This window comes from Gymnodraco acuticeps, unplaced genomic scaffold (assembly GCF_902827175.1).
Source record: "Gymnodraco acuticeps unplaced genomic scaffold, fGymAcu1.1, whole genome shotgun sequence".
NCBI classification, from domain to species: Eukaryota; Metazoa; Chordata; class Actinopteri; order Perciformes; family Bathydraconidae; genus Gymnodraco; species Gymnodraco acuticeps.
In genome coordinates, this window is record NW_022990947.1 from 4338909 (window position 1) to 4351373 (window position 12465).

The window sequence follows — 12465 nt, forward strand, 5'->3', positions numbered from 1 at the left end:
CAGTTTACAGTTATTCATTAATTTGTAATTCTATACTTTGATTGAATCAAAAATAATATACGTTTAAAGTATGTTTAATTTGTATCCTCATGAGGTGGACACTTATCTAAAACCTGTCTTTACAGGACCTTTTCATCTTTCACCCACTCCTCAAATACACCTTCAAGTTCAAAGGTGCAGTTTCTCTTATTATAAATATATATGTGACCGTGTGAGAGAGCATCATCAGACCTACACAGTGTTTATATCCAGGGCCGGCCCTAGACTTTTGGGGGCCCTAAGCGAGCTTTGGCTTGGGGGCCCCCCTCACTCTAGCGCGTTCTCTATACACACAACACGGAACCAACTTTTGTCTTATGATTTTAGCATAAGCACACATATTTTATAAATAAGCATGTAAACATCGTAGACCTAACCTCCTCTAGGGGGGTCCTCACCTCCTCTAAGGGGGTCCTCACCTCCTCTAGGGGGGTCCGGGTGCATGCTCCCCCGGAAAGATTTTTTTTTTTAAATATTGAAGTTAAAAGCATCAATCTGGTGCACTTTGAGAGCAAAATTAAGAGATCTATGGATACATTACATTACATTACATTGCATTTAGCTGACGCTTTTATCCAAAGCGACTTACAATAAGTGCGTTCGACCAACAAAATACAACTTGAAGAAAACAGAATCATATAAGTACATCAGGCTTCATAGAGCAAAAACATTTCAAGTGCTACTCAACTGGCTTTAGATAAGCCAGTCCTTTATTAGTATAAAAGTGCTTCGTTAATAGTTCTATCGCTCGAAGTGGAGTCGAAAGAGATGAGTTTTCAGTTTGCGCCGGAAGATGTGCAAGCTATCTGCCGTCCTGATGTCAATGGGGAGCTCATTCCACCATCCTGGAGCCAGGACAGCAAACCCACGTGTTTTCGCCGATGGGAACTTGGGTCCCCCTCGCAGCGAGGGCGCAGCGAGTCGTTTGGCTGATGCAGAGCGTAGTGCACGCGCTGGGGTGTACGGTTTAACCATGTCCTGGATGTACGAAGGGCCAAATCCATTTGCAGCATGGTAAGCAAGTACCAGTGTCTTGAAGTGGATTCTAGCAATTACCGGAAGCCAGTGAAGGGAGCGGAGGAGCGGAGTAGTGTGGGAAAATGTAGGAAGGTTGAAGACCAGACGAGCCGCTGCATTCTGGATGAGCTGCAGAGGTCGGATGGCACATGCAGGTAGACCAGCCAGGAGGGAGTTGCAGTAGTCTAGGCGTGAGATGACGAGAGCCTGGACCAGAACCTGAGTCGCTTTCTGTGTCAGCTGGGGACGTATCTTCCTGATGTTGTAAAGCGTGTATCTGCAGCAACGGGTTGTAGCAGCGATGTTTGCAGTGAAGGACAGGTTGTTATCTAGGGTCACACCCAGATTCCTTGCAGTCTGAGTCGGGGAAACAACTGAGGTGCCGATGTTGATTGTTAGGTCAAGAGTGGGACAATCTTTTCCCGGAAGGAAGAGCAGCTCAGTCTTGTCAAGGTTGAGCTTGAGGTGATGAGCAGACATCCACTGAGAGATGTCAGCTAGACAAGCAGAGATGCGTGCGACGACCTGGGTCTCTGAGCGGGGAAAGGACAGAATTAATTGGGTGTCATCAGCGTAGCAGTGGTAAGAAAAACCATGCGGGCTAATAACTGATCCGAGCGAGTTTGTGTACAGGGAGAAGAGGAGGGGACCAAGAACAGAGCCCTGAGGGACCCCTGTAGTTAATTGACAAGGGTCGGACTCAGACCCTCTCCAAGTCACCCTGTAGGTACGGTCTTTCAGGTATGAGGTGAGGAGGGAAAGTGCTGAGCCTGAAACTCCAAGTTTTTGGAGAGTGCGAAGGAGGATCTGATGATTCACCGTGTCGAATGCAGCAGACAGGTCCAACAGGATGATGACAGAGGAGAGGGATGCAGTTTTGGCAGTGTGCAGTTCTTCCGTGACAGCAATGAGAGCAGTTTCTGTGGAGTGACCTGCCTTGAAACCAGACTGGTGCGGATCCAGAAGAGATAACAGGAGAGTTGTTTAAAGACAGCGCGTTCAAGTGATTTAGACAGGAACGGGAGGAGAGAGACAGGCCTGTAGTTTATAACATCAGACGGGTTGAGAGTGGGTTTCTTTAGGAGAGGGTTTACTCTTGCCTCCTTGAGACTGTTTGGAAAGTGACCAGAAGTTAGAGAAGTGTTGATGAAGTGGGTGAGAAACGGTAGAATATCAGGAGCGATAGTCTGAAGGAGGTTTGATACATCTCTCAAAACCCATATGAAACAGAATTGGAAACAGATTTTTCTTTATGGATATTTTACAAATCACTTAAACTGTATTCTTGTTTTGTCATATAGTATTTCATAACTGTTTTTCATTTATTCTCTCTGGCTGTCCATCTCATAATGTTCATGTAGAAACTAGCTGTCAATTGGAATATCATTCAGAAGAATTATAATTTCTTGCAAAAATCTGTCACAAAAAGAGGTTGCACATTTAAATTCAGGTGTTGTTATGGCAACGTCAGGGGCCAAACAGCTATTTACTGCTGCAAATATGTTCAAACATGCTGTTGACACGTAAAGCAGTGGCAACAATGCCACCATTTCAGCTGACTTTTTCTCAGAAATACTGTCACATAACATCCATATATTTCAGTGCTAGGTTGATGCTTAGCTAAGCTAACTATGAAACACTTTAACTGACAGGACTCAGTATCAACTGTGTACTGTAAGGCAGCTTCTAGCTTCATGTCGAACAGTAAGTCAACATTTCCCAGAGAGCTTTCTTTGAAATCACCAGGTAATGCTAAAAAACACAACATTTAGATTGTATGACAAAGTGTTTAGTTAATATCTCTGGCTAGCTATAGCTACTTGCTAACGGTTTAGTTTACCCCCGCGATTCAAAGTAACGTCAACGTAGCTGTAATTTATGCTTTGCTTACATGTTCGCATAACTTGGAAGTTTACTGACATTTACATATCTTGTTTACCTGTGGCTCTGGGGTTGTTGTGTGAGCCACCACTTGAGAATTGTCGTCTTTTTTAAGAAATGTTTTTCTTATGTCCATCTTCAAAAACTCTGAGTCCGACTGACAGTTTATTTTAAACATTGTCACAGCTCACAGGATAGGTACCTGTCAGCCAATAAGACAGATGTTTATTTCCATTCAACTCTCTGGTTGGTCTGGTGTCTTGCCTCTGTTGCATTCACTGAACACGGGAAATTACAATCCTGCCGTCCTCTCTTGAGTCATGATGAGGTTCAGGTAAAGCACGGTTAATGTATTATATTATTGACTCAATAATATAATACATGACTTTGAGAGTAGGCAATCTAGGCATATTAACAAAATTAATTAAACATACTTATCACGGCGATGGTGTACTGAGATTTATTTATTTTTTGCTAGGGGGCCCCTTAGTGGCTGCGGGGCCCTAAGCTGCCGCTTATGTCGCTTAATGGGTCGGGCCGGCTCTGTTTATATCTGTGAAACATTTTGTTTAAAGCTGATTTAAACAGGTCACATTTGCTCTAAATCCTCAGCATAGGGCGTATAGTGAAGTGAAGCAGCTGAATGTTATGTTACCCAAGTGTGTCGTTTTGCATATTTTAATCCACAAAAAGAATGAGAAAGCACTTTGGGGGGTTGTCTGTGCAGACAATCTGTTCATATGTTGCACTGTTGCTTTCTAGATTGCTCTCATCTATCTGTCTGCCGTCTGACTTCTGTGTCTTCTGACTTCATGTTGTTCTCTGTTTACCTTGGATACTCCTGAACTTTGGTACACCATTTTAAACGTGGGACTTTATCTAAAAAGAAAATAAAGGATGTTGTGGTAACTGTTGTCGAGCTGATCATCAGTGTGTTTTTAATTAATTTAACAGCAGAGACCGCTGGCATTATACCTGTTTCTACAGTGGCAGACGCTCTGAGAAAGTCCCACGGTATCCAACATACATCAAACGATGCTATCCAGACCCCTTTATTATCCATGTCACCCCCTGTTTAAAGAGGTGTTTAAACTTTTAAAAACAGACATGAGCAACCATCTGTGCTGTAGCTTTGAATAAACACTGTGCATTTTCTAATTACATTTGCTGTAAATTGAAAAATGAAGCCCCCTTCAGCTCTGCAGAGGAAACCGGGTTAATGACTGTGCTCCTCCCAGAGTTTGCTATTGTTAAACATAGTGTGAACTGTCTGCATTAGATTCAGTGTGAGAACGACTATTAGCAGGTTAATGAAGAACATCCTGTGTTTATGTTTCTGATTTAATTTTCTCTAACTATGTGTCCATCATGATGTTATCTTATTAAAAGTGTTCCTTTACCCTTCTTGTTTCTCCAGCTTAGTTCTATGTGCACTGTCCCTCTCTCTATCTCTCGTTTTATCTATCTTGAAGATCTTCCAACCACCTCCTCTCAGCTCATGTCTAACTTATTTCTCAAGCTCTCCAACTCCTCTTTGATATGTCATGGAAAATGAGTGGAGGTGGATCATGGCCAATAATTGAGAATGGGATGAGGGTTTAATTGAGCCACTACTATGTCGGTCTAAATACAAAGTCAATATTGATCTGTCTGGGCTACAAAAAGGGGGGATGGACGAAAGCCAGTGCAGAAGTACAGAAGGAGAAGAACTGCCAGCTGTCTGGACATAAATAATGAGGAAACTGATAAATAAACAAGAAGGAAATGATACTGCACTAAATTGCTTACAGGTTTGTATCATAATGTAAAGAGGTTGAGTTCCAGATTAGTTAAACACTTGTTTAATTTGTAGAGTGGTCAAGGTATAATGCCAGCGGTCTCTGCTGTTAAATTAATTAAAAACACATCAAAGACAACAAAAAAAACCTGAAAGATTTACCTTAAAACAAATGATATATCAGACAGAAGCTAAATTAAAGAAAATGAAATGTATCATTTTGGCTTTGACTGAAGAAGTGTCTCAGTTTGGGCATCAGTGCAGTCGCAGTAAAACAAACTGTAACAGGACTTGAACAAGTTGATCCTGAGCTTGTATCAAATCACCATCTCCCCACTGTATCCTCCAACCTTTGAGAGACATTTTAATCAAAGCCTCTGGGATGTGTCCCGGGTCACGATCTGGTTACGGCTGGTTCCACCTTAAATGAAGCAGCCTGCTGCACTGAGTCAATGTTCCCAAAATATCCAGATGAAAGATAAACTGTCCCCTCTCCTCTGCCCCTCTCTCCCTCTCTGGTGCCTCCCCTCCCCTCCCTTTGTCATTTACTCCGTGTGCAGTGCTCCCACACTCTTTGCCTTAATCCCCCCCTTCAACCCCCACCCATTTTGTCTTTCCTCCCTCATTTTTTTCTGACTGTTGTCCCCCCTTATCCCCTAATCTCCCCCTTGATATCATCTCCCTATTTTCTCCTCCTCTCCTGTCCCACTCACTCCACCCATGGGTGATTCCCCTCCTCTTTCTCCTCCCTCTCTCCTCCCAACCAAACCCCGACCCGTTCTCCCTCTCGCCTTCCTCTTCTTCTCTCCCCTCCTCCACCTTTCCCCTCCCATCTGTCATTAGCTGTATATAAGAGCATTGCATCCCTCTCTACCTCTCTCACACACATACAGTGTGTTTGCTGGGAAGGGGATAGCACATGGGAAACTAGGAATTACATTGTCTACCTGCCTGTGAAGGACTTATTTTCCTCTCTGGAATTTCCACTAAAGAGGTAAAGTCTTTTTATTTACAATTGTAATAGCAGTAAACAGTAGGAGGTGGTCTGCAGTTATAATAACGTAATCTGTGTGGTGGTCCTTTGGTTGAGGCTTTGCTTGGCCGTATCTTAAGTCTCAAGTGCTCCAGCTTTTTTTGTTTTCATGTGTATGTGTTTAAATTGTACCCTGCTTAATAATGTGCACCCAGTTGCACAATGACATTTGTATCTAATTTTAACCAAAAATGTTTATATGTGCACGTTTTGTGTGGTTAATGAAAGTGAATAAGTTAAAATGATATTTTGTTTTATTATTGTCTCCACCACCCTCATAACCCCTCTTGCCATCACACAAGAATATTTATTTAAGCTTCAATTGTCTTACGTAACCCTTCAATAACATATTTAATGTATTGTTTTCTTTCATATCTCGCTTCAGATCTGGGAACAACATTCTAAAGGGAATCCTTTCCAAATTCTTACCTATCATCAAGACACACTGACATCATCTTTGTCACCTGATCTGCAACATATTTTCCTGCCGTCAACATCATCACTTGTCAGTGATATCAACGCATTTGACATCATCCAAGCAGACCATGAGCAGCAACTACAGCGTCACTCTATTAGGCCCCGCCCCCTGGGGCTTCAGGCTCCAGGGAGGGAAGGACTTCAGCATGCCCCTCACCATCTCCAGGGTAAGACTTAAATATGCACACACATGATGATAGGTCCACTCCAACACACTTTTCTTTTAGTTGTATCTACTACAGTATGCCCCTATGCCATGTCCCTGTTTTATCTCCAGACTTGTTTGTCACAGTGCAGCTGCAGAATGGCATCCCAGCAATGCCCCATGGCCTATTAGTGATTAAAAAGATGAAAACTGATACCTTTTGATTCTATCCTTCCGCTCTTTTTCTCCCATCTTTCTCCATCGTTTCACCAGCTTGCAACCACCACTCGTGTGATAGCTGAATCATATGCTATCCGTCATGTATCGACCACACAGGAAACCTTTTCTCACTCTCCACGCATTCCACTTCACATGTAAGAGTCTGTAGTAAAAGTGCTGCATCCAAATGTTGGCGCACAAATGTTGGCTTCAGTCCCTCAGAAACTTGATGGTCCCCTGGTTTTTGTGCCTTTCAGTGTCTACTCTTAACATTAACTCCCAGCCAGCTGGTCATTCACATATTACAAGTAACTCAAACAGGGTTGGGAGGGTTACTTATAAATGTATTCCTTTTTACCTGTACAAAAAAAAATGTAATCAGTAACCTCATTTGAGTATCAAAATATAAAAGTAATGTAACCTGATTACTTTCCATTACTTTTTGATGACCTCATATCAAAATAAATATAAGAGAAAATGAATATCAATAAGATATTACTTTAGTGTATTATGTATGAAAAATGTTTCCTGAAAACCTGCCTTTCATTAAGTAAATCAGGGATTATTCTTTACACCAACAATGAGTGCACAACACATGAATCACAGTGCAATAATACATACTATAGATTAAAAAGAAAAAGAAAATCAGAGCAAACAGAAAATGCTCCATTTTAGTTTAATACATACACCATCATCAAATCAAATCAAATCAAGTTTTATTTATATAGCACATTTATAAACGATTTTTGGTCGAGCCAAAGTGCTGTACATATAATAAAAATAGCCTACAGTAGACACTTTACAGCAAATACAAGAGCACAGATTGTTCAGAATATCAGTATGAGAAAAACGACACCCTCTATCCTTAGACGTTCATCATCTATCCTTAGATGATCATCATCGTCATCATCATCATCAGCTTTTATTTGAAGAGACTCTTGGTCCATTATTAGACATACAACACTCAAATATAAATTAAAAAAGGCAGTTATACCAATGTTTCCACAGTCAGAGGTGACTGATATCTTATAGCACTGACATGGATTTGAAAGTAGCATAATGACAGAGTTATGAGAAACATTCAATCGACAGATGAATTTGTACATCAGATTTCTCAAGAGAGCATGGAACGTGTTGACATTTCACTTGCACTGCACCACCTTGGTTTTCTAAGCAGTATACGCAAACAGTCATTATAAGCAATCTGGAGCTTCTTGAGGCTCACACAGTTAAGCTCACACACACAATTGTATGAACATAAACAGAATAATACTGAATAATAATAATTAAACAACTAATAAGAAGTGAAAACCATAAAGTAAATTCAGGCAGCAGGCGTATATATTCACACTTAAAGTATTAGCCTACAGAACAGTACAGCTTACAAAGAAAAGAAAAGAAAATGCTCCTTATGTTAATATGTTTTTGTTTTTAAGAAACATTGTAATCCTGCTAGTAATCATACATTTTTTAAATGTAACAGTAATCTGATTACGTCTTTTTATGAAACGCTAAGGGAATACTGTTAACTTCTCTTTGTATTCTGTTTACGTATTCCAGTTACATGTAATCTGTTACTCTTCAAGCCTATTATTATTATTTTAATTTTTTTTCTTGATCTTATTTATTTTTGATTTTATTAATCTGTGTGAATCTTTGCTGTCCTGTTTTTTCACGTTTACACTGTTGCTGCTTTGTACCACTGAATTTCCCCTTTAGGATTAATAAAGGTTCATCTTATCTTATCTTATCTTATCTACACACAAATAGAATATCCTTTATTGCATTAACTAAAGTATCATTCTGAAACGTATTACCCTTCAGCTCTGTTCTGCTTGGAGAGTGCAGCTTGTATGGCACACGCAAAACTCAGTCCAGCTAATTGTACTGGACCAACCTACACTCATGAAGTGCACATGTGTCCACACACACATCACTAAAACTGGCAGTGAACACACATATGGCAACATAAGCCTGATGATAAATGGCTTGCCAGGTCCTGTGCCAATCCCCCTGGGGGCCGCATTGGGTTGCCATGTTTGTGTTATTACTTTGGATGTGATACTTTTCCCACTAACCGAAGCCATGTGAACTTTTACCACTGTTGTGTGCTTGTGTGTGTGTCTGCGTGTCTGTGTCTGGGATTGTGCTCATGCAGTTAAAATGATGGAAGACACTATTTGTGCAACTGACAGAAAAAAACTGAGGACAGGTAAAGAAAAAATGAAGATATGAGGTAAATGTTTTCAAAAGAAACACTTCATATACAGTACATCCATAATGTGGATGCTGAAATATCAAATTTCGAGAACAATATTCTGCATTACAAACATATTATTCCAAAGACTTCCTGTAGGAAGAACCCAGATATAACTGAAAAAATGGAAATAAATTGTTATGTAGGTCAGTGGAAGTTTTTTAAATTCCCAGTGAAGTTGGCAGTAACTAAACTAGAATCGTCTCAGTAGCCCACTCAGGCCTTTACTGCAGTATCACAATGACAGTTATAAGGTTTGAAGTTTCAAGATGTTGCAAGAGTGTGAGTAACTGCTGGTGCAGTTTTTAGTGTTGATATACTAAATGTACTTGAGACCATAATATCTACCATAAGTATAGGGATAAGGATAATATGACTTATGAGTATGCTTTTATAGTTTGCAGATTTGGTTCAGGTCAAGTCTAAAAATTGCAGCTCCAACTACTGATTATTCTTCAATAAATTAGACGAATGTGAAACGGGGAACACAGGACATTCTCAGAAACTGGTCACATTTTTGTGAAATAAAAGGTGTAAACAAAAACTTTAGGTCAATGAAACCAACACAGATATTCTGCCTTTGTCTTCATCTCCATATTTAGTTTGGAGTGTACACGTTGCAAAATGCCATTTGATGAGGTATATGTGGACTAAAGCTTTTTGTATCGCAAGCAACTTTTATAGAGAGTAATGTAAAGCAGAACACCAGTGCATCTTTGGGAAAACTTAAACTCACCAAAGGGTGGCCATTGTTAAAACTGTGGTTAACTTAGCGGAGAAAGAAATGTATATTAGCAGAGAACAGGGAGAGGTGGAAAGCTGGAATAAGTGAGTGGATGTGGATGTAAGGTGATATAGATATGCGGTACATAGGAAGGAAGCTGTTTACAGAAAGGGGTTTCTTAAGGGCTGATGACAGATAGTCTTGCTCTTTTGCACTTTTTGCATATCATGTATTTGTTTTTGCTATGTGTATAATTGTCATGTTCTTAAATGTTTTATGTGAGGGATTGCAGATGGAAATGAGCTCCAAGCTAAAATTCGGCATATTTACACTATTTAAATTTTTTTGTTTTAAGTGTTCATGAATTGTCCCTGCTAAATAAATGATTAAATGAAAATAGTCTATGTGACGCAAACATATGATATCACTCAACAGGTCATCTATCTAGAGCTTTCTATCTGCCCCCCTCATCTTCACCGTACCTCATACTGTCATACCTTCCTATTTGTCTCTTTCTCTCTTTCTCTCTCTCTTCTCTTTCTTTCTCTCTATTTAATTAGGGTCTTATGTAAGATATGACTCACTCCTCTGAAAACAATATGGATTAAAGTCTACATACAATAATCTAACCCAACACTATTTCTAGCCTAATTAATCCAGTTTAAGGTTAAATAATGGAACTGGCACATGTACACTGTGTGATTTCTGTTGTGTTTGAGACCCATCGCTCTCTGCCAGTCCAACCATAGAGTTTGTTCTGAGAAAGGGTTATTAAGGAAACGCAGCTACTACTGCCAAACCACACACTAACCCTAACAGCTGCTGTTGCTAAGCTCTTTACGTATGTGGATATACTGTGTGTTTCGTTTTTGTAGCCATGGTATTATTATCACATTGTACCGGTATTGCATCATTGGGTTGGTGTAGGTGTAACCACAACTGTAGGTCCAGAGTTATCTGCCCAGTATCTGCTGTTTTCCTCACCTCTTCTTTTATTGTACGGTGTAGAAAAACAGGGTTGCCAAAGTGCCAATGAAACATTTTACCACGGCATCTCAGTTTGACACAGTCCATAAAAGGAGATATTTTGAGAAGAAAGGAACATAAGAGCCGGTGGCAGTGTGACAGAGTGGGGTTGCTAAGTTCTCCTCAAGTATTTTTTTTAATGATGGCCTTCAGCACTTTGAACATATCCTGCATTAGTTGAGCAGGGGTTTCAACATAATGTAATACATAGTCATTGTGATGCCCAGCAAAACAGCTGAGTATGAATGCTGGTGTTATAAGTGACAAGTGGCTGATGATAAGCTTTAAGACAGTAATGGAATGTAATCTGTACTAGGTAGACTATTGACTCTATATTGACTACAAGTAACATGTCTTGCCTTTTAGTGAAGCAACCATTTAATGGATATGAACCGGTTTTAAAGAAAAATAATGTAGAAGCACTCCAGGCACAGTTAATCCCCTTTCAAACCATTTGTTAGGAAATCCAATAAATGTTTAACGTTCAAAGCATTTCCAAGAATAGCTGCCCTTTATTTGCAGTTCAATTACAACAGAGTGAATCCATTTTTAAACCCTTCTGAGGGCAGCCCATTTACAGGAACCATTTCTAAAATAATTTACTGGACACAGGGGAGCATGTGCATCAGGCTTCTGCAAATAGATCCATCTTTCTACAGGTCAGCTCCCTTGACGGTACCCACTCACGAGACAAACTGGTCTTGGATCTGTACCCCTGACTTAGAGCTCCTTGGTCTTGGTTGAATGTTAATCATTAAAGCTTTTGCTTATTTTGCTTACTTCTCTGTAAAGCGACCTTGGGTCTCATAAAAGGCGCTATATAAATCCAAGCTATTATTTTTACTATTATTATTTCAGAGATTCCAAGTACAAACGTCATCATTATGCAAGAATAGATCACTTATATTTGACATTATCTATGTTGAGAATCTAATTATCTCTAATTTTTGCTGTTGTTTAAATCAAATATAAGTATATGTACATAACAGTAAAACATATATACATGTAATGATAATTGTAATCACCTTCCCTTTAGTTCTATGCAGACAATCCACTACAAAAAAGGCTGTATAGGCCATCTACAAGGTACTCGATTATTTAATATTTGATTGTTTGGTGGTATCTTTAGTGCCTGTTGTAATTAGGATCGGAGCGACAATTTTGACTTCTTTTTAACTTTTGAATGCAAATTGCACAATGCACTATTATGTTAAATTGTACAATTTACTTAAAGGGGACCTATCATGCAAAATGCACTTTTGTATGTATTTTATACATGAATATGTGTCCCCGGTGTGTCAGGGAACTCACCAAGTGTCAGAAAACACAACCCTCTCTCGTTTCCTCCATACCCAACATCTCTAAAAACGGGGCTTTAACGGATCTGATACAGACTGATACAGATTTGAAAATAGTCTGACGTCAGTGACAAGGAGCTCCGCCTATATGGCCAACTCTCCACCAATCAGGGGAATGAGAGGTTGCCGTGGCATGGTAACAGCATGGTAACATGATGCTCGTAACTCAGCCCCCTCCTTTGCAGGGGGGCGTGGTCAGCTGCAGCGCATGCAAAGACAGGGTGGAGGAGAGCAAAATAGAGCGAAATGAGGCATGGCTAAAATGCATGATCTGTTTGGTATTTTGAAAAAGAAAATGTATAAATATACCTTATATAGGTATGGCCCTACTACAATATATTATTCAACTATAGCATGATAGGTCTCCTTTAACTTACGTCCGTTACCTAGGTTGCATTACAAATATTCTTTTAAAAAGTCATTTGTTTTAAACTGTTATTTTCATTTGTCAGATGACAGCAAATAAATGGGAAAATATATATATATGTCAACATGCAACAAAGGTCCCAAAG

At 39.8% G+C, this 12465-nt stretch overlaps 1 protein-coding gene across 3 annotated transcripts in view; it reads left to right on the forward strand.

Annotated features, from left to right (window-relative positions):
* The first annotated feature begins 5603 nt into the window (after nucleotides 1–5603).
* The window catches only part of pdlim5a (PDZ and LIM domain 5a), a 59912-nt gene continuing 53050 nt past the window's right edge, over nucleotides 5604–12465 (forward strand). For all 3 annotated transcript variants that reach the window (XM_034234982.1, XM_034234983.1, XM_034234984.1), the window contains exons 1-2: nucleotides 5604–5708; nucleotides 6133–6391. In XM_034234982.1, coding sequence (XP_034090873.1) covers nucleotides 6293–6391 — 99 coding nt within the window. In that variant the 5' untranslated portion in view covers nucleotides 5604–5708; nucleotides 6133–6292. The remainder of the gene's footprint in view (nucleotides 5709–6132; nucleotides 6392–12465) is intronic.